The 24631-nt window shown below is 38.5% G+C and overlaps 1 protein-coding gene across 1 annotated transcript in view; it reads right to left on the bottom strand.

Annotated features, from left to right (window-relative positions):
• NSMCE2 (NSE2 (MMS21) homolog, SMC5-SMC6 complex SUMO ligase) overlaps nucleotides 1–24631 on the bottom strand; it is a 228433-nt gene that overhangs the window by 132074 nt on the left and 71728 nt on the right. The window contains exon 4 of the mRNA XM_058564928.1: nucleotides 14942–15095. Coding sequence (XP_058420911.1) covers nucleotides 14942–15095 — 154 coding nt within the window. The remainder of the gene's footprint in view (nucleotides 1–14941; nucleotides 15096–24631) is intronic.

Raw genomic sequence — 24631 nt, 5'->3', positions numbered from 1 at the left:
TAATGCTCCCCATGACTTATTAACTAAACCGTCCTATTCAAGGCAACAAATAACTTCATAAATCAGCCTCAACTTACCCTTGTGATCTTATTCCCCACGTATTTACACTCTAACTGCATTACTTGCTGGAACTCATGTCCTGTTCCTTTTTCTACTTCTCCTCATGGCTTACAGTATTTCCTTACCCAGTAATGGTGATCAGAATACATATACAACATTTATACTGCTTTAAAATTTAACATTATATAAGCATTTTCTAAACATTTCATTTTTTTGATATATGATTTTCACAAATCTCTTCATTATCTCTAAATTTTCCTATTGAATATCACTGAGAAATATCTTTGTATTTGCATTTTGGATTATTTTACTAGAATTGATTCCCAAAAGTACAATAACCAGGAAAACATTTTAATGAGTCCTGGCACACATTCTCTACTTTTAATATTCAATTGATTATCATTGTATTATGAAAACTTAAGCTTGATCCTCAGATGCAGTTGGTGCATTTATTAACTACAATGTTGGTATTTATAACCTATAATTCTAATACACTTCTCCCAATCTTCTGCTCCTTCAGAGCCTCCTATTCTCCTCCAACTATGACCTGCAGTCTTCAGCCCATGCAACTACCAGAACTCAGCTGCAGGCCACTGGCCATCAGAGCAAAAACAAAGAATAGCTCACCACTTCTCGAAGCTTGGAATTTTGAAAACATAATAATACACTTCCTATTTTTAGAGGTGGGGTCATGGGGGAACTTGCTATTCGAGTCAAATGAGTCAGTCAAGAGGAGAAGTTAATGTATTTCAGTCAGTATGTCTGTGCTGGCAGGCACCATCACCGAAAGCAGTGGACACAGAACATTTTATTTTAAAGGACAGTATTAATACATGTTCAAATATCAGATTACAAATTGGATATTTCAGTACTGGTTGCCATTTTACACACTATTTAAACAAAATAATTAGCATATTTCAAATACCATAAACTTTGCCTCAAATTCGTCTTTTTGCCAATCTCACATGCTAATCTTCCTAATCTTTGTTATTAAATATCCCTCTCCAGATTAAACTTCTTTAAAGGTCCCACATTACGGATGTGCACTTACTCTGCACTGGAGAAGACTCCTTGAAGTCAGTCATATCTGCATTAAGGCAGAAGGATGGGTGGGCCTTAACCAAGTGAAGAGGGAGGGACTAAGTAGAATATTCCACGAAGAGATCAGCACGTGTGAAAGTCTGGAGGTAAAAGAGAACACAATACTTTCTGGGAATTGCCAAGTGTCTAGATCAAAGGGCTAGAGAGGAGAGTGGCGAGCAGTGAAAAAGAAGCCTAGTGCCAGAAGGGCCTTCACTCCAGGAGGGCGGTGGGGAGCCTCTGAAAGACCACATGGTGGACAACCATGACTAGATCTATACTTTTGAATGATCACTCACTCTGGCAGAAACTGGCAGGGAGCAAGTCTGCAGCAGGGAGCACATAGGAGGCTGAGGGTAAAATCGCAAATAGAGCAGTAGTAGCAGTGGGAGGAGAAAGAAATGGGGAGGGGACTAGTAGAGGTTTTCAGGAATGGGACTAGACAGCACATCTTGTTAACTGGCTAAAAATCCTTCCTTATCTCTTTGTAGGAATAATTTTTTGCTTTTGGTAAATGTTAAATAAAACCACTGTGCTCTGAAGCACAAGGAAAATATACCTAGATAAGCTACTACTATATTTTCTTGACTCTCCAATACTATCAAATGTAAGAAGCATTGTCAACTTAACACTTTGTGGTGGTGATGGTGGGGGCGGAAATCAATGCTACCACATAACAGGAGAAATAGAGATTGTTAAGGCTGATGGTTGGGGGAAGGAATTAAAAGTTCTTGAGTCTGACTTGTAAGTTTCCTGCTTTATGCAACTGAAATGAAGTCAGAGAATAGCGTCCCCCTCGGGGAAGAGGAAGGAAGTACTATTCACCAGTAAGCACCCAATGGTCAAACTGGGCAAGGAAGGTTGCCAGAAAGTCTGGGAACACTTCCAGCCAACTGGCAGTCACACTTTGTACTCAGAGCATGAGTGCTGCCCAGGTCTGCCAGGGAGGCTTTGGTGAAAAGGGACACAATGCCTTACCTATCCCCTCATTCCCAGGACTAGTGTGTGTCAAAAGTATCTGCTGTAGAATATTGGCCCATGGGAAAAAAGTTTCCATGAACTAAGTTTTGGCCCCCTTTTGTAGTCTTCCATTCATGCCCCACATATATATGAAGCACTGGTTCCCCACCAGGCACTGTTCTAGGCACGGTGGACAGTACCAACCAAGGCAGACACCTGCCTGCTCTGACTGAAACGACATTCTAGCCAGATGCAAACTGCATAATGAAGACTAAGGAATCCCGTAGTAAAGAAAATTAATTTCTTTGGCCCTGAAAATGTCATTATTTTATTTTTTAAAATAAACCGACTACATATATTTTGGAAAACTCAACACCCTTCACCAACCTCCAACCCACTCTCTCATTTCTTCCCCAAATGTCAAGTTCTAAGACCCTGCAATCTCAAGTGACTAGTTTCCTTTTTCTCTCAGTCCCCAAAGGTTAAATTACTTGCCTATGTTCCTTGTGCCCGGCACAGTGCTCTGCATATAGCAGGTGCCTGTTCTCTAAAAAAATATAACTTGAAATAAGGCATCTAGGTGATTAAAAAAAACAAACTAACTAAATAGCCGGGCTCAAAGAGCAGAGCTGACTCTCTCCTTAAATCTAACGTCTGTCTACAAGACAATCCCCATATATCCAAGGCCCACACAGCACACAGTGTAGCTGCAGCTCCATCACATCTGCTCACAATGCATACGGTTTCAGCAGACGCAGGATGGCTCATTATGAGAACAGTGCTGCTCCTGACACTTCGCTCTTTGCTTCCCTATCAAGAAAAGGCTGCCCAAACTAACAGTGTACCGAAAAATGATTAGCTACCTTATCAATATTTTTTGTTCACATCCTTGTCAATGACAGAATATTCCTTAACTACTTGCCAGTCTAGCGATAGTTTATCTTTCATTAAAATCTCTTAATGCTTTAACAAAATGACTAAAACTCTGAGCTTGTTTTCCTACACTTGAGAATTTATTCCAACTGCTAACAAGTCATAAAATGTATATCCCTTGAAATAAAAATTATTAAAGTAAATGCCTTTAAGCAAACTAAAAAAAGATCAGGTAACTGATATTTGGGGAGTATATTACAGTTTATAAAACACTTTCACTTTTCATTTTTAAATATCTGATTTAATCCTTATACAACTCTGTGGGCTAGACAGCATTATTATTATATTACCCATACTTGATAGAAAAGTAAAACTTCATTGATTTGATCAAAAGACACAAACTTACTTGGCTGAGCCAGAATCTGAACTTATACTTTCTGATTCCAGATTCCAGGATCTTTCTATGGTTTGCACAGTCTCTATCCTTAACACTGTTATTAACATATCCAGCTGATTAAATAAATAAGTTTAAAAAGTTATCAAGAAAATAGGCTTTCATGACTAATATAAATTTTAACAAATACAAGGCAAATAACTCTGAAGGAAAATACTTCAGTAAACAAATACACAAATACGCTCATTATTAAGGCTATCAATTGTGCATATGAATAGATACCTTTGTTTTAGAGCAATTAAGAAATGTAATGTGGGGCTGCCCTGTGGCGTAATGGTTAAGTGCGAGCGCTCCGCTGCTGGTGGCCCTAGGTGGCCCTAGGTTTGGATCCCGGGCGCCCACCAACACACTGCTTGTCAGGCCATGCTGTGGTGGCATCCCATATAAAGTGGAGGAAGATGGGGATGGATAGCCCAGGGCCAGTCCTACTGAGCAAAAAAAAAAAAAAAAAAAAAAAAAAGAGGAGGATTGGCATGGATGTTAGCTCAGGGCTGAAATTCCTCACACACACAAAAAGAAATGTACCATATTTCCACCTAAATAAGGTTAAGTGAGTAGATGCTAACGAGGTGCCAAAAATCAGAACGTAAGCTCCATGAGCACAGGGGCTTGCCTCTTATTCACTGCTGTATTCCCAGCATACTCAATCAACTCTTCTTGAATGAATGAATGAGAAGTATAAAATGGAATATAAAAATGAGGCTTGAAGGGGAGGAAGACCTATCCTCTGCCCACTGAGTCCCTTCTGGCTGAGCTATGAATTAAATTGACAGGAGACAGAATAAGAGGAGAAAATCAAAGCTTTATAACATGTATACATGGGAGGGACCCAAGGAAACTGAGTAACTCGACAAAATGGTAGAGGTTCTCATCTTAAATACTATCTTCAGCTAAAGACAAAGGAGGATCTTGGGGGTGGGGGGAGTCAGTTATAGGCGATTACCAGAAAAGCAGAGTAAACAAGAGTAAGGTTATGATGCATATTTAAGGCCTCACTTTCCGCATTGACAAGTTTCTAGAGATGAGGTCATCCCCCCTTCATCCCAGTACAGAGAGGGAGACACCTTTACAAATGGAGATTTCCCTTACAAATGTAAATGTTTGGTAAACAGAACTTTGATAAGAATGGGCTTAGCAAAGACCCTCCCAGTCTACCCATACCCAGAGTTATCTATGGTGATGGCCTATCCTGCTGACAGGCCTTCTATCTTAAATCCTTTTGGGCAGTTAGTAGGGGGGGAGGTCAAAGTTTCTTTCAGAGTCTTCTGAGCCTTTATTGTCTTTAGCTCGAAATAATCCACATACCAAAGTGGCACATCTTGGGGCGGCCTGCCCTGAACCTCATCAGGCTCTTAGATACAGAAGAATAAAGTTAGCTTATATTCAAACCCAGGACACCAAGTACAATGTAATTTGTTAGGTAATTACTGAGTAACTTATATGTGCCTATAACAAAGCTGTGTATATATGGATCTTTCCTTTTAGATAATAAACTGCATAAAATCTAGAATTAGAAGTTAGATTTGTATCCTCTAGAGTGCCTAGCTAAACCACTTTTAGTAGATAAGTTATTTTCAGCCCTGATTGTACATTAGCATGACCTGAGGAACTTGAAAAAAAAAAACGCCTAGAGCCCCATCAGACACCAACTAAACCTGAATCTCTGGGGGTGTGATTGAACTCTGATTTTATTTTTAAGGTTCACAACTGATACTGATATCCTGCGATGGGTGAACACCACGACTGTAAACCAATGGTTTTCAAATTCTGGCATATAGGAGAATCACCTGGAGGGCTTGTTAAAATTCAGTTCCAACCCCAGAATTTCAGATTCAGTAGGTCTGGGGTGGCACTTGAAAATGTGCATTTTTAATATGTTTCCAGGTGATGCTGACGCTGCTGGTGTGGGAACCACACTTTGAGAACCACTGCTGCAGACCATCCACAATGTTTTGAATGAATTAAAGAATAAATGCAGGAGATACATGAACAGAAAAACACGAACATTATATGCAAAATTTAAATATAAAAAAGAAACTTCATATTCAACATTATTGGTCATTACAAAAACAAAAATTAAATCCACAAGGAGATACCATTACGTACTTACTAGAATGGCTAAAATTAAAAACAAAACCAAAATAACCCAAGTGCTGGTGCGAGGGCACAGCAACTACAACTCTTAGACACTGCTGATGGGAATGCAGAACGTACTCCATAATGTCAGTTTCTTATGAGTTAAAAATACACTTACCATACGAGCCAGCAATCCCATGCCTGGATATTTATCCAAGAGAAATTTAAACTTATATTCACATAAAAACCTGTATATGAATGTTCATAACAGCTTTATTCATAATGGCCCCAAGTTGGAATCTGAAATGTCCTTCAACTGGTGACTGGATCAATAAACTATGGTTCAGATGGAACACTACTCAGCAACACAATGCAACAAACTGCTGATATTAGCAATACTACAGATGAATCTCAAACTCATTCTGCTCAGTAAAAGAAGCCACTTAAAAGGCTACATACTGAAAGATTTCAGGTATGCAACACTGTGGAAAAGTTAAAACTATATGGAGAAGAAAACAAAATAGTGGTTGCCAGGGACTAGAAATGGGGGGAGGTGTTAACTACAAAGGGGCACCCATTTACACACATCTAACAAGCTATAAAACTTAAATCATCCCAACCTCAGGAAATAATAACTTGGAAAGATCATTATTTTCTTAAGTATGATGTACACCTCCCTAGGACACTTAGGATTTAGTCTTCCTATTCTAGGTTCAGGCTGCTCTCTGAGCACAGATGTCATCACACTCTCTCAAAATAAGCCACCATGAGAGAAACACCCACAGTTCACAGTTTGTGTTTAGACTTGCTGCTGACTCATTTCTTCCTTGATAACTGAACCGTTCTTTCCTAATAACTTTAATTATAGCCATCTATCACTCTAAAGCTTCTCCTTTCCTCGGGAACGTATTTGTTATCCTTGTGACCTCCTGACTGTGAGACACTGGGCAAATATGTCACCTCCAAGATTCAGTCTGCTAAAAAGAGAACCTGCATTTTTCATGCATTTCTCTCCCGCACGTGGATGTCATGAAGATTAAGAGAGATGATGTATGTGCATGGGATTATTGTTGTCATGCTTGAAATAAATTTCATGGAACTTGTTCTAAACTTGTAGTGTAATAAATATCCTACTCCTCTTGGCCATAACATAGCAACTATTCACACCGGAAAAGGCATTCTTAGGCACTATTTATCGAATGCATTGCCAAAACCATGGGATCTGGAAAAGGAGGATCCAGTTTTAAGTCTCACTCTCTTACTTACTTTGTGACCTTGAGCAAACTACTTACCGATTATAAGTCTCACTTTTTTCTCTATAAAACAGGATTACAACTACATGTTTCTCTAGGGGCTACTTTGAAGGCAAAATGAAGCAAACATAAACTACTATATAATGTCTGATATGATTCTTACTCCCTGATCTCTAAGCGAAAGTGATCAAACAAGAGATCCTCTCTCAGCTAGGTAAAACAGATTCTCCCAGTGTCATCAGAGGAAATCTATGATCTGAGAGACCCAATAAATTGTTCACTACTTAAGAGTGCTATGACAAATCAATTTTTCAAGAGATGAATGAAATGCTTGAATTGAGAGAAAAGAAAACCACATAGGAGTGTTTTCAAAAGCTGAAAGATACATATATAGGGGAAAGAACACGAGTTTTGGTGTCACCAAAGTTGGCTTTGAATTTCAGCACTTAACGATCTTAGGGAAGTTATATTACCTCTCTTTGCATATTTCCTAACCTATAAAATGGGTACGGTTATCTCGTAGAGCTGTGAAAAATAATAATGTATATAGAGTATGCAAGTACCATACCCTGTGCATAGGCAGGCGCTCAGACAAACAATGCCTATAGTTATTCGTTAACTACCATACGTACTACAAAGCCTGGCTACTTTATTGTTACTCTTTTCCAAAAGGACTAGGGCAAACCTAAGGTGAAGGCCGAGTAGATGGGCGTTTTTATTGCTCATTATAAAGGGCATTTGAAAAGCTAATTTTTCACTACCAAAGAGCTCCTTACTAGCTTAAAGCCTTGACTAAACTTCCACCTCGACAGAATCAACGTAATTTGAATTAATCTTTTTTCCTTCACTTATTTAAGTATTTATTTGGTACCTCAAATCTGCTTTAAAATGTAAAAATTCCTGGAAAGTAACAACTTTATGAAACAAAAGAGGGAGGATAGTTACATCTCTCCCTAATGCTCCCTCTCTACCCGTGGCATCTTCTGTCTTCTGGTTCCACTGTTTACCAGCTTTGTAACCTAGGGCATATCACTTGAGTTCTCTGAAGCTGCTTCCTCATTAAGATGGAAATGGTACCATTTAGCTTCCCTGATGCAGGTGAAGACCTAGGGGAAAGAGAGACTGCATGGAGTGGAAAACACAAAGAAAGCATGAGGGAGGAAAGAGACACAGAAGAGAGTCAGACAAATACTGACACAGAGAAGAGGAAGAGAGAGAGTGTCAAATACACAAAGAATAAAAAATTTGCATAGGGCAAAAATTTGACTCAATGAGCATAAGTCCTCAGGCCAAGGATGCAATCTAACCTGAAAAAGTCAATCCCTGTTGTGAAACTTATGATTTTAGCACTTTCCAACAATTAATGGTCATCTACCAAGCGAATGGTGATGGGTTTGTCAACATCATCAAGGAAAAAATGAAGATCAATGGAGGGCCACAGAGATGAAAAAACTGTCTGTAGAAGAGCCAGCAAACTTAAATTTTTATAAATTTGCTTAATGTTCTAAGCAGTCACACAAAGTGAGCCATACTCATTCAATTCCTGAACATGATGCTACGATGGTATTAAAAAGTGTATATTACTGAGGCCGGCCCGGTGGCGCAAGCGGTTAAGTGCGCGCGCTCCGCTGCGGCGGCCCGGGGTTCGCTGGTTCGGATCCCGGGCGCGCACCGATGCACTGCTTGGTAAGCCACGCTGTGGCGGCGTCCCATATAAAGTGGAGGAAGATAGGCACCGATGTTAGCCCAGGGCCGTCTTCCTCAGCGAAAAAAGAGGAGGATTGGCGGATGTTAGCTCAGGGCTGATCTCCTCACACACACACACAAAAAAGTGTATATTACTATATACACTATACATTTGCACCAATATATCACTATAAAGGGTTATATACACAAAATCATGCACGTTGACTTTGAGCAATTTAAAGCATTTTCAAAGACACTATAAATTATTAATCTTTGCTGCTGATTTAGATCCCAACCCTATAAATGCTAATTTCCTTCTTATTCTCTTCTTTACTGATGATATATTATTGACGGGAAAAGAAGTTTTATCCTCAGACTGCCTTCAATAGGTTCTGACCTTCTTTTTCTAGTTGACTAATCTGTCCTATAAATATTAACTAAGCTCTTATTATGGGAGGAACAAAAGGAATATAGAGATGAATAAGAAATTATTCCTTCCTTAAAGCGTCTTGGGCTTTGGTTAATCACAGGCCAGTAATACACATTGTTAGAATACACAGTTATACCCTATGACAAAGAGATTTATAGGTTGAAGAGTATCAGGATTAAGTCAGGTTGGTCAACACTGCGCAGTTTAAATGCACTCAACATACTTCTAGGCATGGTCAAACATTTTCCCTCTTGGCACCACCTTTGTTTCTTTCTCATTTGTTTCCTTCTGGGTTTCAAAACTCACACACGCCTTCCCAATCTTCAAAGGTGCTAATCTTCTCTATAAACCCAATGTTCACCTGCATCTGGGTCAGGGGCTCCCGTTCCTGGCCCCTCACCACAAAATCTCCATCTGCTTTTCAACAGAACCCACTAGGCTTCTACTATACATTCCCAAATGCCATGAAATGCACATTCTGGCCTTAGTTTGAAGTATCTTGAAAACAAAACCATTCCTCTGAAGAAATCATAACCTACTGTTAACTGGGTACATTAATGCTGGTGTCCCTTATTAAGTGCCTAACAAGGCACTGAAAATGGTATTATGAGAAGGTACAACCAAAGGTCACAAACTGATAGTTTTGTTTGCATAATGTTTTAAAAATCTGGTAACTGAAAACTAATCAGCAAGATATCTGGGTTTTCCAAAAGAACCTGAAGATCAGGCAATACTGGGTCCACACTCACTCATAACAACAGACTGGCACAGGTGGCAGGTGTCTCTTTTCAACAGGGCATAAGCTCTCAAGTGTATGACAGTTCTCCTGAAAGGTCTCATGACCATCAAGGACCTGTACTATAGGTGCTATGTGCCTGGACCTCATGCTGGCATTCAAGGAACATAGCAGTAAGCAAAACATAAGAGGCCTTACCCTCATGGAACTACACTGTGGTTTTGAAAGCAGCCCACTAGGAATAGTAAAGTGAAGGTATTCTAATGTTCCCGAGGAACTCCCCATTTAACGGCATCCTTGAGTGAATCCTTTTGCAGAGTGAAAGGCCACTCCCTATTTTATCATTTTTGAGATCTAGATGGAGCATGCTTAAATGAAGGTACACAGCTAATCTGTGAATCCACATAATTACAAGATTACAGTGTAAATTCCTATGTCTGTATACATATATCTGATACAAATGTCATTGCCACTGAAATTGGATTCAAGTATCTCCATATCTTATATTCCACATGTCTCATACATGATCTAAATATACTGTTAAATTTGTGGTGAGCATCTTCAGATTAGCAAATCTGCATTAAAAAAAAGACATGCTTTCCCCTACTCTTAGCATTTAAATGTACCAACAAAATTACATTTCATATTAGATTATTTTGATACTAAAGATCTCAGATTCATAGTCAATTCCATTTTTGACCACAAAAAGAAGCCCTTATTTTGAAGGTTTCTAAGTTAGTATCAATTATTGTCTAATGCCCTCAATTTCTGCCTTTCTGACCTACACTAAAACTTCTGATGCCTACTAATCATATAATACCATGAGTTGTACTAGTGGAGACAGTTTATGTAAAAGAGGTGAGGAAGAGGGAAAATTACCCGAACATATTGTTTAGATAAATTAAAATAATTTCGTCCAAGAAGGTCTGGTAATGTCTGCCTTAAACCAAATCATATTGTTGGGTTCATAACTTGAGTTAGTAAGAACATGATTATTACCATTTAGGGAAACGGAATTCTTCTCTGTGAAACTGTCTCCTAACTCAGTTATCATCACCACCACCAAGTGTAAAACTTATCTTCAATCAATCTTGATTTGTATGACTCCAAGAGTTAGAACTAAGAAAAATGGGTGGCATCAGTAGGGAGACGAGGCTACATGGTAGTGACTCAAATCCAGGTCTTTGGCTGCTGAACTCATATTCCTTCCACTATGCTGTACTTGCTCTTTCTCAAAAATAACTTAAATCTAAAGTAAACTTTCAGAGTTTGCAAAGATCCACTATCTCATTTAATCTTGGTAATAATACTGGGAAGTTGGGACAGACATAATATCTCTAATATACAGCACACTAGGTATCCAGGGATAAAATGATTTGTCCAAAGAAGTTGGATCTAATGCCTGGTAACAACCATAAAACATAAATAACTATAAAAAAACATTATTGTGTGCAACTAGAGTATGTTACCTTTAGAGTAATCCTATCTTTAAATGGGTATAGTGTATCTGTTAGGTTTGTATTCCAGGGATCTCTCATACCTCTCCTCTTTCCCACCGTAATCCTTCAGCAGTCTTTCCTGCTGGGACTGAACCCAGCCGAGAATCTTCTTGAACATGACAGCTCCAGGCAGCCCCTATCAATTGACTGGCAATATTAGCAACACAGATAAAATAAAATAGAGATCAAATCTGCATTCCTATTTGGACTGTCTTCATTTAGGTCCCACATTGTATAACATTTGTTTTTCACATTTTTTTCTCTGCTTTTGATTTGATACTTGCTATTAATGGTTCTCACATTATTTCCTGTTTGTACATATTGTCTTCTCCAAGTACTGAGACTCTGCCTTTTATTTATCTCAGAGCACCCACTGCAATGACTCACATACAGTAGGCACTCAAAGTGTTCTGAATGTACCCGAGACAAATGTATGGTATTCATGGAAAGATCTAGAGTTAAAAAAAAACAAAAAACTGCCCTTGTTTCTGATTATGGTTTAGACCAGGGGTCAGTAAACTTCTTCTGCAAAGAGCCAGATAGTAAATATTGTAAGCTTTGTGGGCCAGATGGTCCCTGATGCAACTACTCAACTCTGCCATTATAGTGTATAGCACCCACAGACAGTATGTAAATGAATGAGTGTCTATATTCCAATAAAACCTTATTTATGGACACTGAAATCTGAATTTTATATCATTTTCATTTCACAAGATATTATTCTTCTCATTTTTTTCCCAACTAATGAAAATGTAAATTAAATGTAAAGTAAAGAATGTAAAAAACCATTCTTAGCTTGCAGGAGGCAAGCTGGATTTGGCCCAAGTGCCATAGTTTACTGACCTCTAGCTTAGCTCTGGGGTTCTCAAAGTGAGAACTTCTGGTGGTCTGCAAGATCCTTTCAGCAAGTCCAACTACCTGTGTGTGAGGCCAGATTTTCTCTGTATACTTCAACTAAAACAATGTACCACAAGAGATTGAATGCAGAAGCACGTATGAGGATCCAGCTGCCTTCTATTAAGCCAGAAATTGAAGAGATTTGTAAAAATGTAAAACAATGCCACTCTTCTTACTATTTTTTCTTTATGTTTGGAAAATATGTAGTTATATTTCATAATCCTCTTTATGATAAATGTAATGGGTTTATTATTGATTTTTAAAACGGATTAATATTTTTTAAATTCCTCAGTTTTGATTTCTAATATGATAAATGTCAATAGCTATAACCCATGTAAACAAAAGCTCTCTGGGGCCCTCTGTGGATTTTGAGAATGTAAAGGGATCTTGAGAGCAGACAGGCCGAGAAGAGGCTGCTGAGCCACAGCTGGGTTAACTTACTGCTGCGGGTCGAGTGCGCTTGGGCAGCATGGCGAGCAGTGCCTCAGGTCGCCCCACAGACAGACCACCTGATTTCAGTCTCCATCTTGACTTCTCTCCACCTAAGAGCTTCCCGGCATTTCTTTGATTAGATCCTAATTTGGTAAAATTTAATCCCACGCAATTCATGTTCTCGTATAATAAAGTAGGTGAAAACGTGGTGGTTATTTTCATGAAAGAACCCTTCAGATATGTGCAGACCATATAAACACTTAAGCTTTTACTTTGCCAAAATAGGCAGCTTGAAATAAGTCTCTCTCCTTGGCTTGTATTTTCCAATCCTTAAAAAAAATTGTTATTGTAATTTCTTGCCTTTGGAACATATCTCAAAACAAAAAGATTCACTGGCTCCTTTAAAAATCATAGTACCTTTGACTTGGCTCCATAGAAATTGTGAGAGCCCAATACTAATCAGCATCCTCATAGCAGCATTAAATCTAAAGAAATAAAATCCACTAGAGATGGTGCAAGTTTAATTGATAGTACTAATAATAATGCACTAAAAATTACATTTTGCAAGTAAGGTATACACATCTTATAGAGCATTAGTATTTTGCTTGTTCTGTCATTTGAGATTTAAAAACTTTTTAAAAGAATACTTTAGGAGAAATAAAAAGGAAAGTTGTCTTAATTCCAGTGTTATCATACATAGGGAAACGTTGTATAAGGAAGCATTTCTTTCAATATAAATTTATTTTATAAGTTTATAAGTTTAACTGTCTATCCAAATGATGTGTACTGCTGGCCTGGGGGAACTTTTTCCCCCTCATTTTAGAGAGAACTGAAGAAACAACAACCATGATTCCAACATTTATCATTTTGTTGAATTACATATTCTTATTTAGAAAGTGTTTCCCTATATGATTCTAAAAATCTTTATCATTTTCCCTTATGAAATAATAACTTTGTAAACAATAACAAAGGAGGAAGACATTTATATTTTTGGATATTTATCCTTCAATCTTTATTATAAAATACCTAAAAAAATCAGGAACTACGATCAGATGGTAAATCTGCTATAATTTGTGATTATTGACTTCAAGTAGTAAAATAAAATACATTTGGCTATTTTAACCAAAACCCAAATTGAAAATCACCAGCGTCTTTAAGATTAGAAAGCCACTAGCAAATTATTACCTGTTTTGAGAATTATTACCCATCTGGGAGAATAGTGCAAATTATATTAGAAAGATTTTGGTAGCTGTGATGTTCAATGAAGAACAAAAAATAGACTTAAAATGTGGGAAAAATGCTTACTGTTTGAATCCACAGTAAAAGCAAGAGTCCCATCATGATTGCAAAACATTCCAAATTGTGAAACTTAAGTTATTTGTAAAATAGACAAAAGTAAAGCAGCTTCCTCTGTCATTTTTTGAGATCTCAGCATCAATTTAAAGAAAATGCTTATATTTAAAAGAAAGCCTATTTCAAAATACGAATTCCTACAGTGAGTACAAATATGGGCATGAAGTAAATTCATATCTCAAATCACCCGACATTCCTGTTCCACATGTACGCAAACGAAGGTGATGTGAAACTAAAGTTAAAAAAAAAAGTTATTTGCTTCACTATTCAACTCTTTAAGGAATAAAAGATCCTCGAGCCTAAAAGAAAGAATGACGATGCTAATGTAAAAACAAACAAATTATATAAAATTGTTATGTGGATTACACGGAAAAAGAGGAAAAGAAAAGATATATGTACTTCACTGTGTAGAAAAGATATACTTCTGTCAAATACTGTCTACAACATTTTTTTTGTCTAAATAATTTTTCCCATTCTCATTTTTAAATCAAAATTATGTTCAGTAAAAAACCTGACTATAATATATATGCTGACTGACAAATAATAATGTACAACTGAAATTTCAAGGTTATAAACTATTATGACCTCAATAAAAATTTTAAAAAACTTGAATATAATAAAGTTTATTAGGAAGATAATAAATTTTAAAAACACACGGAATTTATACCATCACAAAGATAGACGAGATTGAGAGGATTTGGTCCACATTTGAGAAGAAAAAAATAGTCTGAGAAAATATTGCTACTACTCCTCCAAAGCAGCAGAACTAGAATCAAAGTAGTTACTGTAAAAGCTTGGCACAGCAGTTTAAAATTTGAACAACACCATTGTTATTTTAATAAAATAGTTTTCAGTTTTATTTTGTTTTCCCAATTCCCCTCTCCAGCAGTGGGACGATACAGTGTAACTTTCTCCAGCTGCTGGGGAATTTTCTTAGCACTTTGTGGAAACTGTTGGCTTTCAGAAATGGACAGGCTGATTTGAACCAAAAGTTAGACAAAATACAAAATTGCAACAACAATAAAAAGCAATTTAGAAAGAGGATCAAGCCAAGCAGATAAGCAAACTTTATAAATCAGTTTTCTGGGACTGCTCATCAAGTCAGTTCCCTAATTTCAAAAAGCCAAACCAAAGCAAAGCATGCTGACTTACATTGCTTCTTTAATTCTTTCAGCTGTTGTTTAAATTGTACAAATTTTTCATTATTTTGAAAGTCTGCATCAGAATTCTTATTCTGTAAAGCCAAAAATTTCTTCTCCACTAATAATTTTAGATCTGGTATTTTTTCTGGACGTTCTTCTTTTACCTGAGGAAGACGATAACATTACGTTAGTTAAATGTTAACAATAACACAGTTTTGTAACATTATTTTTATCTCATTTCATCCAAATAAAAATACTATAATGAGGTAGAAAACAGACTTCCCCTAACAGAGAACCAGAGAGGTTGGGACTTGTTCCCGAACAGACAGCTAGTAAATAGTGGAGGCAATCATTCATCCCATCTATTCTTTACTTGCTTAAACTATCCCTTCAATACCCTGCTAACTTGCTGTCTCTTGATAATAACTGGAGAAAAATCTCACACCAGTGCTACTGTGTCCTCCAACTTCACCAGAACCTGAGCATCAATGGCTTCTTCCTTTTACCCAGGTCTGCTCAGTCTCCTCCCCTGCAACCCAAGTGGTTATTCCATCCTTCATTCTCTTCAACTCTCCTCTTCTCTGGCCCCCTGCCCCAGCAGGTAAGAGTAGTTCCTACTTCACAAAAGAAGGGGAGAGTTCATACTTGAACTTCCACCATCTGCTGCCACAACAAGGAATAAGGCAACTCTCAATCTATATCCTTTTCTTCCCCCCAATATTTTATTATAAAATTTTCAAACATGCAAAAAGGTTGAAAGAATGGTATTTTACCATTGATCTAGCTCCTAGATGCCACAATTAACTTTTTGCTGTTTGCTTTATCACACATCCATCCACTATCTGTCCCTCTATCCATCCTCAAGTCTTATTTTTAAGTTTGTTCTTAATCCCATCTTCTTCCTCTCCTTCAGAACAAACTTCCCCTTTCCATATGCTCTTTCCCCCAAAAATCATTAAATTGGCTCTTTACTCCCATATTTTAAAACAAACAACTTTTTATAATCCCTGCCCTCTCCCCTCGGTTATTTTCTCTTTGTAGTCCAGCTCCTTGGAAAAAAATCATCTGTACTCAGTTTCTACTTCCTCATCCTCAAATTTTAGCCACTACCATCAAGCTCTGGCCTCAACACTTCACTGCAATTGCTCTTCTTCTTCTTCATAAATGGTCCCTTGAATCAGTGGCCTTTTCCTGATGCTCCTGCCACCAAACAAAATTCACCAAACTCTCCCTTGTGCTCCAATACGCCTTCGACAGATTTCTACCACAGCCCCAGTAATATTCAATTGCACTTATTTTTATATGTCTCTGTCCCCTAGTAAAATGTAAACTCATTGAAAGGTGTCTGATTTATCACTGGGTGGTGAGCACACAGTAGGTAGTACCCCAATATATGTGTTTCAAACAAATTAATCTTACTAGTTCCAAATACAGTTATCCACTAAAACCTATAATTTATCTACTGTTATTATTAGTAGTAGAGCATACAGTGTAATTTCTGAGTGAGAAGACAACTTAGAGATCATCTAATCTTTTTTTTATAATTTTATTTATTTATTTTTTCCACCAAAGCCCCAGTAGATAGTTGTATGTCATAGCTGCACATCCTTCTAGTTGCTGTATGTGGGATGCGGCCTCAGCATGGCCGGAGAAGCCGTGCGTCGGTGTGCACCCGGGATCCGAATCCAGGCCGCCAGTAGCGGAGCACGCGCACTTAACCGCTAAGCCACGGGGCCAGCCTGAAAGATCATCTAATCTTGATCTCCACCTTCCTTGGTTTCATAAATAAATAAAATAATATGGAAAGAAGTTGACTGACTTATCTACTATTATCCAGTTAGAGGCAATGCTAAGACTACAAGACAGACACAGAAAATTCTTCGTTTTGGTTCTAGTCAGTGGGATATATTTCTGATCTCCTTGAATCTAAGTATCAATGCATGTGAAGGCAAAAGGTTATCCACAATTTATCTACTTGATTACTCTTTGCTATGGAGAAAAGAATTATATATAATCTTTTTCTTAATTGCTATGTGTTTTTATCAGCTAATCAAAAAATGAAAATTAAGCATGAAATTAAAATGCTTAAATTTATATTATAGTACAGAGTGTAGGAATTGACTGTCTTATTGTATTGATGATACTCAACAGGTCGTGGATCTACCATCAAAGAGAGTTATGAAAAACACAGAGAGGCTTTAATGACAAGTCTGATATGTAATCAAAAATTTAAAATAAGTCCAGTAAGGCTAAGAACAAATAAAGCTCAGTTTGGAAAAGATAAGGTAGAAAGGAAATTTAATAACGCCTTAACGTCTCAAGAGTAAGAGCTATTAGCCATGAGGACTAGATACTCCCTACCTCTACACTGGACAGAACAAAATAAGTTCAAGATCATAGCATGAAGAGTTCAGAGTAGATATAGAAAATAAATTATGAGTTCTTAGAAAAGAATGATAGGCTCTCTTTCTGGATTTACAAAACAAAATTGACTCACATCCACCTGAGATGTTAATGGTATTACAGGCAGGCATACAGATGAACCTTCTCAAGGTCTTTAATGAGTCTGAAATTATTATTTAATCTGGTGTAATCAGAAAAGATCTGATCTGAGCAGATGATCAGCAAACACAAATGTTCTTTTCCAACGAAGGCTCTAACTGACTCAACATAATTAATTTCCTTGGCTCAACTCAGATAGGTAGCTAGATAGACATGAGTGGCGGATCATAGCTGGAGAACTTGCTGCATCAGTGGAGTGTGGTACTGGCATCCAGACATGAGCCGGGAATCACAGCTACAGACCCTGCTACATCAGTGAAGTGACTTGCTGGCACAGCACCAGAGTCTGAGACCTTCAACCACGACGATAAAAGTAACAAGTGCTCAAAACAAAGCCTTCTGCTATACACCTCTAGAGGACATTGACCTTTCTTTAATTTACATACAAATTAAATATGCATTAGCCCCCCTTCCTCGGGGGATGACTGCTATGACAGATCCGGAGACTCCCCTAAAAGGTCAAGAACTCCCCCTCCCGACGTGTAGGTGGAGGAAAAACCATTATTGGTGGATAACCAGATAATGCAAATTCCCTCTAAACAGCTCAAATAAAAATAAAACTAACCCAAGGACCAGGACAGATGCGTTCTCTGGCACTGCCCACTCCTCACTTGGAGTGTATCTGACCTTTCTTCTAATAAATCACTGCTTGCTTGCTTTTGCGTTGGTGTCTGAATTCCTCTCTTATGCTGACCAAGAACCTGGGTGATCAGACTCTCCAGTCCGGTTACACAACTACAACCACTGCTGAGGAGTTGGATAGATTGGGTCGAAGAGGGAGTGGGGGAGGGGTTGGTATTTTGAGGTTGACAACATGGAAACCTGAACTATGACTAGGAAAACCTGAATGAACTAAATTTAGTGATCCAAAGTTACTTTTTCCTCCCACAGCCAGGACCTCAAGAGAACTGCTATAAAGCACCTAAATTCACTGCACCAAAAACCTTCCCTGGAAATTTGATGCTGCAGTTGGCCCAGCTAACCACTGCTAAGAGAACTTACTGTACTCTAGCTATCAAAATGAGAGCCTGGAAAATATTAAATTCATCATCTGTCCAAATCGATGCAATAAATGAGGATTAACTATATTTTTAATGGTTTCTTGCCCCCCCCCCTTTTTTGTGAGGAAGATCAGCCCTGAGCTAACATCCATGCCAATCCTCTTCTTTTTGCTGAGGAAGACTGGCTAACATCTGTGCCCAACTTCCCCCACTTTACGTGGGACGCCGCCACAGCAAGGCCTGACAAGCGGTGCATTGGTGCGCGCCCGGGATGTGAACCCGGGCCACCAGCAGCGGAGTGCGTGCACTTGACTGCTATGCCATGGGGCCAGCCCCTGGTTTCTTGCCCTTTATATCTTCAAGAGAAAGACACATAATCCAAAAAGGGAAAGGAAAAAAAGCCATTCTTTGAATAGCTGATCCAAACTGTTTTCTAGTCTGAAAAAGGTAAAGATGGCCCTCTTTTCCTAGGACAAGTTTAAAACGCCTCAAACAAATTTGAGATGGGAGGAGAGGATCTATTAGATCCTTAGTCTATCCCTTTCCTAAGGATAAAATCTCTAGATACAGGACTTAAAACCTCAGTGAAGTAAAAGACACTGGGTGTATTAGTTTGCTAGGGTGGTCATAACAAAGTATCACAGATTAGGTGGTTTACACAACAGAAATTTATTTCCTCATAGTTCTGGAGGCTAGAAGTCTGAGACCAAGGTGATAGCATGGTTGGTTTCTTCTGAGGCCTGTCTCTCTGGCTTATAGATGGCCATCTTCTCTCTATGTCTTCATATGATCTTCCTTTTGTACGTGTCTGTGTCCAAATTTTTTCTACTTATAAGGACACCAGTCACAATAAATTAGGGCTCATCCCAATGACTTCATTTGAACTTAATTACCTCTTTAAAAACCCTATCTCCAAAGACAGTCACATTCTGAAGTACTGGGGATTAGGACTTGAACATATGAATTTGGGAGGACCATAATTTGGCATATACACTGGGTGAATGCATTTTTTAAAACCGCTTATAGGTTATTAATCTTTTTTTTATGAGGAAGATTTGCCCTGAGCTAACATCTGTTGCCAATCTTTCCTTTTTTTTTTTTCTTTTGTTTGAGGAAGAGTAGCCCTAAGCTAACATCCATGCCAATCTTCCTCTACTTTGTACACAGGTCACCAGCCCAGCATGACTGATGAGTGGTGTAGGTCCGCGCCCAGGGTCTGAACCTGTGAACCCTGGGCCGCCACAGCAGAGTGTGCCAAACTTAACCACTACGCCATGGGGCCAGCCCCTAGATTATTAATCTTTACATCATTACAATTTAAAAATGATAGAAACTACTGAGAAGTAAACTTAGTAGACGCCATACTTATATAATGGGAACTTAATACTGCCCTTGGGAGAGAAAAAGTCAGCTTTTTATGCACCACCCACTTACCCATCCAGTATTCAGTGAGCACTCTCTGTGTGCCAAGCACTGAAGCTAAACAAGAGAGAAGACCAGAAAAGTTGATCAGGAGCGGATGGTGAATAGCTCTGGGAGCCAGGCTATGGAAGTGAGACCTGATCTGATAGGCAACAAGAATGACACTAAAAGATTTTAAGGAGTAAAGTAATAATACTGTGAGAACACTTTTTTTTAATGATTACTATAGTTAAAGCATAAAGGATGCACTACAGACAGGAAGGGAGAAGGAAGCTATTGCTGCATGTTAACGAATGGCAGAGGGGCTGGGCAACTTGGTCAAATTGTAATGCTATTTTTGAAGTGGAATGGCCGAGTCTTTTTGTGAGAGGAAGACAAAGGATTGATAATGACTCCAAGATATTTTATATTTAATATGGGCAATTAGTTAAGTAATATTTCCTTGAGGAAAGAAGAGGGCGATGCTGAATGTCTGGACAACATCTAAGTGGAGAGATCTAGTAAGCAGCTGGAAAGAAATGAAAATGAGAGCAAAGCAAGAAAAAAGAAGAGAGGTGTAAAAGGAACTCTAAAAAGCACAAAGAAGAAAACCAGGAGTGAAGAACGCTCCAGAAGAAAGGAAAAGAGAAAATTTCCTTAAGAGATGCTTATCCTTTGGGAAAAATGATGCAAGAGCGCTTAAGTAAGATGAGGGCTAAAAAGAGACCACCGGATTTAATTACTAGGCACTTAGTACACTGCCCTGGAACTATTTATCTGTCTCAACCTACTAGCCTGTGAAACTTCTTTCAGGCAAGGATGATTTCACTGGTGTCTACTGCATTGCCTATTGCACAGTTCGTGTTCAAATGATGTTGATGAATGAGCAAATTACAGGGAGGCTAAATTATACTGCACTGAGATGAGAAAAGAGACTAAAGGAATTCTGTGTAAGCAAGTGAATCAAGTTTAGTGGCAAAGGAAGAAGAGAGAGATGGGAAGTAGATCACGGGAAAGAGAGAGCTAAAGAGACTTGTTTACTTGCACAGAGGACAATAGTAGCTTGAAGTGAGGTTGACATGATGAAGGAGAAAGGACATGGACCTCGGGATCAGATAGATCTGAGTCCACTCTGAATTGTGTATCTTGGGACAACCCTTCTAGGCTTTAGGATGTCTTTTGCCTCTTAATTAGGAAATCAGGCACACTCACTTCAGTGCTGTGAAGACTTATTTTATTCTTTTCCTTCCAGCTTTAGCATAGAGATCTTAACATGTTTGTGGACTGAGAAGAAGGAGCATTGAAGAAACAGAAATCAAAAACACTAAGAGGGGCTGGACCGGTGGCGTAGTGCTTAAGTTCGCACATTCCGCTTTGGTGGCCCAGGATTCACCGGTTCGGATCCTGGGCACAGACCTATGCACTGCTCATCAAGCCATGCTGAGGTGGCAACCCACACAGAGGAACCAGAAGGACCTACGACCAGTATATACAGCTATGTACTGGGGCTTTGGGGAGAAAAAAGAAAAACAGGAAGATTGGCAACAGATATTCACTAACAGATGTTAGCTCAGGGCCAATCTTCCTCAAGAAAAAAAAAAAACTAAGAGAAAGCAAGTGAAAGATTTCATTTGAGAAAATCTTTCAAGCACCAAGGCAAAAACTAGAGAGGGAAGAAAATGACTTGCTGGGAAAGCACAACGATAGTCTTTACCAGGTGTCATAAATGCCTACATGGCTGGACAAGCAAGGATCCGAGGAAACCCCCAATAAGTGTAGGACAACAGGAAGTGGTGAGGACTGTGTGGAAGCACAGGGTACAAGCCCCCGTTGAGAGGAAGCTGCTACACAGCACCAGATGACTGCTGCCATGTGAGAGAGCAAGCCGGGGTTTTTAATGAAAAGTTAGAAATTTCGCTTTGTATGAGACATTTTCTGTTTTTTAAAACAACATGTAGTCCAAACAACACATCCGCCTGACGGCCATGAGTTTGAAATTTCTATTTAACGCAAACGAGATATTTTAGACATAAAAACAAAAGCACTTTTGTGATCCACAATACTGCGGGGTCTAGTGAAATTCCCAGGCTTCTACTTTAGGAATGAAATGTGGTCCTCTCAAGCAGGACAGAGAAAAATGGAAAAAGATGGGTGTGGGGGAGCAAGGGAAAAGTAAAAGATTCCATTCTGACATGCTAATCCAAAGCATTTATGATTAAAAACTTGGGCTCTAGACTTGAGATTAAAAATGAGGGTCTACTACTAACTGAATGACCTTGGAAAAGTAAATCAATGCATCTAACTTTAGTTTTCTCACTTGAAAATAGAAAATAATAACTATTTACCTCACAGTGTTGCAGAGAAGAATAGATGGAATGAAGCAATAAAGCATTGAGCTGACTGTTATAGAGAATGTTCGGTAATGAGCAGCTGTTGTTGTTATCATTATATATATCTTCAGGGTGGCTGGATATACGGGTCTGCAGCTCAGCAGACTGACATGGAAAACACCCACGTGGAAGAATCAGGGATGGATTTCACTGGAAACGGTGGAAATGAATGGGATTACCAAGGAGACTGAATAAATAGAAACAAAAAAAAAGGACCAAGGATAGAACTCTGCAGAATACCACATTTATGGGGCAGCTAGAAGAATCTAAAAAGCAAAAGTACAAGAGTTAAGAAGACAACCAAAGATGTCCCAAAGGTCTAGGAAAGGATTTCAATTTCTGTCAAATGCTGTAGAGAAGTCAAGCTAAATAAGAATTGAGAAGTGTCCACTGGACTTGGTGACTGGGTCGCTGGGGACATTAGCAACAGCAGAGATATGCACAAAGTGCTGACTCCAAAATATCTAGAACTTTGTTTAATAAATTGTTTAAAAAGATGGAGCAGCAATAGGAAAAAACACACAAATCTCCAAAAGTTTCATAGACTCTCCAACTAACTGCTCAGGGTCAGCTCAAAATCACTTGTGAATGTTGAGCTACATTTAGTTGGAACCCAACACTCTTGTGACTGCAGTATTTCTCTTATGTTAGCAAAGGGAAGGCAATCAGTGAGTTGCCTGTTTTTTTTGTGTGTGTGTGAGGAGGATCGGCCCTGAGCTAACATTTGCCAATCCTCCTCTTTTTTCCGATGAGGAAGACTGGCCCTGGGCTAACTGAGCTGCCTGTTTTTTAAGGATAAAATATAATGGTCAAACAAAAGGCAGAACTCCGTCCTTACCCATACTGAAACTACATATTATTTTCAACCTTTTAACATAAAATTTTAAATATTTATATGATGATAATATACCTCATTTCTTTCAAACAATATTGTATACACATGGAATTACTCAAAGTGTGTCATTTTATTGCCACAGGGCAAAGTCAAGGTCTCCTCCTCCAATTATCATTATTGCCTTATAGCTATCATTTCATGGGGCAGGGAAATCACAGGAGCTAAGGATATTAATGGGCTGAGTCATTCACACACTTTTGAATCATGTGAGAATCTAGTGTAAAATTAGTCATTCTTGTAACTGAACCAAGACTCAGATGGATTTACTCTCTCCAAAACAGCCACTGTTAGATGTTTGGCTCCCAAAATAACATATACCCAATGATTTACATTTTGGAAATCACACAGCCTTTAGAAGTTTATTATGGGCACATAGTAGTAATAAGCAATTTGCTTTGTGTTCTGCTCAGTACATTAAATATTCCAAGTTCTAATTCATAGTCAACTTGATTTAAGGCTATGGAACCTCTTTTCATGCTGGGAATCCAGAAAAAATTGCCTCAATGGGTCCTAGAACATCCATTCAAAAAATATTCACTGATTCCCAGTTGGGTACCAGGCATTATACTAAGCACTGAAACATTTACGGAAGTTGGCCCACACTTGTGACACACCACCAACCCAACTGGTCACGCACAGGGTAAATTTATATAGGCCAACACTGTCTCCACCTTTATGTAGCAAAAAAGCTTGGTAAAGTTTTTATTGAAAGGCATGTCCAGGCTAAGAATCACTATGCTTTCACTAGTATAACCTAATTGCATGTACATATGGAGACACATTATATTTTCTACAGAGTTGACTATATTGCCTTTGTCCTGCTTTAAAAAAAAAAAAAATGTATCACACACGTTAATGATGACCAGCATGGATTATACTCTTCCTCTCTTGCCAGTTTCTGTTGTCAGTTGCACAATCTGCACTGAACTCTGTTGGACCCAATTATTTGTGGTTGAGTGAGTTTCCTAGTGCCATTATTTAGTTTGACTTCTGACAAAACACTTAAGAGAGAATACTTCCTTGTTGACCATTATGACACATCGAATGGAGTTCATAGTTTGCCAAGGTGTTGTAATATACCATTATTGAGCAGCAGGCACCCAGACATGGAAACATCTTTCTTCCTTCAAGGCTTTCAGAATAATTTTGAAAATGAAGAAACTTAACAATGTGTGAGAGTGCTATTGGTCTAGTTCTAATGGCCCAGTCCTGTTAGAGTAGACAGTTATCTAACAGATGGCAGTTGAGTGAAGCAACCTGCCATCTATGTGCATTTGCTACTAAACATTTATGCTTTTGAAAATTACTCCAATAAATTTCTATGGCACCACTCCCACCGTAAGATTATGACCAATAGGAATCACTTATTTACATAGAATACAGCAGTAGGATTCTCACATTGAGGAGTGGGGAGGGCAAACTGCAGATTTTGCTTTTTTGGGTTTTTTTGG

Source organism: Diceros bicornis, chromosome 21 (genome assembly GCF_020826845.1).
Source record: "Diceros bicornis minor isolate mBicDic1 chromosome 21, mDicBic1.mat.cur, whole genome shotgun sequence".
Classification (NCBI taxonomy): Eukaryota; Metazoa; Chordata; class Mammalia; order Perissodactyla; family Rhinocerotidae; genus Diceros; species Diceros bicornis.
Note: the sequence above shows the minus strand (reverse complement) of the source record. Positions and strands in the feature narration are given on the sequence as shown.